Below are 2,663 nucleotides of genomic sequence, written 5' to 3'. Positions count from 1 at the left end.
TGACAATTTCAGAGGAGCAAGTTCTATTTTAAAAAAAACAAAAACAAATATACATATATATATATATATGGTTTTTTAATAATAAATAAATAAGGGTTTAGGATTACATACTGGATATGCGACTTTTAAGAAATACATTGACAGTATTGCGTAGGCTACTCCTAGTTTCAATGATTCAATCTCGAAGGCTCGAGGGAGTCGTGGACTCGAGGGCCCACTCGAGGCTAACCTCAAAACGTATAACGTTTATTCGTTTAGATTCTACTCGTTAAATGTCGAACGTTGAACGTTGAACGTATATTTAATATTACCGTAGCTCGGTCTAGTATATATTCGAAGGGATCAGATTTCAGGTTGAGCATGTCGCCAGGTTTTGTCCTTATTCTCACTCGTTTATTGTTCTATACTTCATTCACATTATGTGGCTAAATATATAGTAGTAGGTGCGCAATCTAGGTCGTGCTGACCGGTTTTTTAAGCCAATATAGATTGTTATATAAATACGTTTCTACATACGTTTTTAATTGACCCGTTAAACATCATTCTTTAAGCGTATATTTAAACCCTTGTGGCGGACCGCGGAACGTTAAAATTTAGGAATAGGCTCGAGGGCTCGAGACTCGAGGCCCGACCTCCCGAGGGCTGTCGAGCACTGCTGTCGATAGCCAAGGCTTGAGGCCAGCCAATGCTCACATATTTATCGCTATAATACCAATACAAAAATACAAAAGTAGAAAAGTATTTGAACTATGACGAAGTACGATGAAAAAGTTGAATGACTGGTTGCGAAGCTATTTTCATTTCAATGAAGCCTAAAGATTCGGCCATTGAGAACCATAGAAGCCAATATTTTAACTCCATCCAGTATTCTGATCAGTAGAATCGTAGATCAAATAAATGATAAAAGTATTAGTTTCGAAAAACTGGATTTTCATACGGCGACAGCGTCGAATCAAGTTTCTCTTGATTCATCACAGGTTGTATTTATATACAACAACTATACTGTCTATACATCACTTCTATATGATAAATAAGTGCGGAACGGTGGTCGGTGGGTCCTTGGCTGTCCGTGTGTGGGTCTAAGACTCCAAGTCTCTGAAGTGGCCGAGGCCCGAGAGTGCCAAGCACCAATAAAAAGTTCAGATTGAGATTAGATCTATCAGCAGAAACCGGTAGTGAATAGTTTTACTACTACTAGTAGCAGTAGTGCCTACAAGAAAATTTAAAAAATATCGATTCTGATGGGTTGCAAATCGCGGGCCCTATGCATATAAATATGTGTAGAACTAGCCATTCACATATCAGTCCAAACCAAATAATAAAAGGTTCATAGCTTCCATTGTAAAAAATAAAATAATTAAAGATGCTGTCTACAATTTGTTTTGCCGCCATCAGCGCGATTGGCCTCCTCGCAAATACCACGGAAGGCAGCAGGAGAATCAATGCGCGCACCAACGGTTCATTAACCGCCTCATACGCCCAAGCTGTAGATGCCGCTATATGTACAAACATAAGCATTGACAGTGAACCGTCAGCTCCAGAAACCGTCACAATCCTCAGTACACAACAATTTGTCCTCTACACAGAATCTGTGCGAAGGAACGAGACATATGCGAGTTGCTACCCCAAGGAGTTAGGAATGCAGAACAAGGGATGTGTGGTGTTCGCGTCCCAAGAAGAGTGCCAAGTGTTTCGCGATGATTTGCAAGCAGATGCCCGGAGTATGATTGACGTCGCGCTAATATACACCGATTATATTAGCGTGTGTTCTGCCGAGCAAGTAGCCACAAACGACACCGCAGAATGCCAAGCTTATATTGTAATCTAAATGTACCTGGATGCACATAAAATCTTATAGTTTATACTCCCTTTGTAAACTTAAAAAACTATTGTTATATGCTTGCTTTGTGACGTTGACCTCTCCTGCTCATCGGATGTGCGTCGTGATGGGTTTGAATCATCGCATATTAAAACATACTCCGAACGATAGTCAATGCATTTTTGTCTTGAAACAACACATATTTGCAAGGCCCCCGTTTGCATCGAATTTATCAATCTGAGTGTATATTGGATCAGCTGGTGAGTTTCTGGAAGAATACGTGTATCCGTGTTTATATCCAGGGGCAGATGATGTATTTTAAAAACGGCTATCTACGAAGAGGTATAAGTACGAATATTGCATATATATATATATATATATCGATATGATAATAATATACATATAATATAAAAATATATATTTAATATAATAATATAATATAATAATATAATAATATATATATGTATGTGTGTGTATATGATATATATAAACAAAGATATATATGTATATATAACATATATATATATATATATATATATATATATATATAAATATATATAACACGGCTGGGAGGCCGCGGGGACTAAAAACGCATAATTATAGGGGTAACTTACCTGTTTGTATTCAGACATTCTGATTCGGGCCTATTGATTATTATGTATTGGGTCTCAAATGGACAAAACCCATTCCAGCCGGAAAAAAAGACGTCACTGGCGATTTTCGGGGGACGGACAAACAATCGGTGATAAAGTCGACAGGGACTTAGAAAAGCTTACACACACACACACACACACACACACACACACATATATATATATATTAATATAATATATATTTATATATA

General features: G+C 37.5%; 1 protein-coding gene across 1 annotated transcript; it reads left to right on the top strand.

Annotated features, from left to right (window-relative positions):
* The first annotated feature begins 1,236 nt into the window (after positions 1 to 1,236).
* Positions 1,237 to 2,212, top strand: SARC_10894 (hypothetical protein). The gene has a single exon (XM_014295038.1). It carries the CDS (start codon positions 1,364 to 1,366, stop codon positions 1,826 to 1,828), a length of 465 nt encoding a protein of 154 aa, XP_014150513.1. The 5' UTR covers positions 1,237 to 1,363; the 3' UTR covers positions 1,829 to 2,212.
* Positions 2,213 to 2,663: the final 451 nt, after the last annotated feature.

This window comes from Sphaeroforma arctica (assembly GCF_001186125.1).
Source record: "Sphaeroforma arctica JP610 unplaced genomic scaffold supercont1.1431, whole genome shotgun sequence".
In the NCBI taxonomy this organism is placed as follows: domain Eukaryota; class Ichthyosporea; order Ichthyophonida; genus Sphaeroforma; species Sphaeroforma arctica.
The sequence above is the reverse complement of the archived record's forward strand: the minus strand, read 5'-3'. Positions and strand labels throughout refer to the sequence as shown.

Excerpts from the sequence above, each read along its gene's own strand:
- SARC_10894 (XM_014295038.1), top strand. The coding sequence starts at position 1,364 with ATGCTGTCTACAATTTGTTTTGCCGCCATCAGCGCGATTGGCCTCCTC.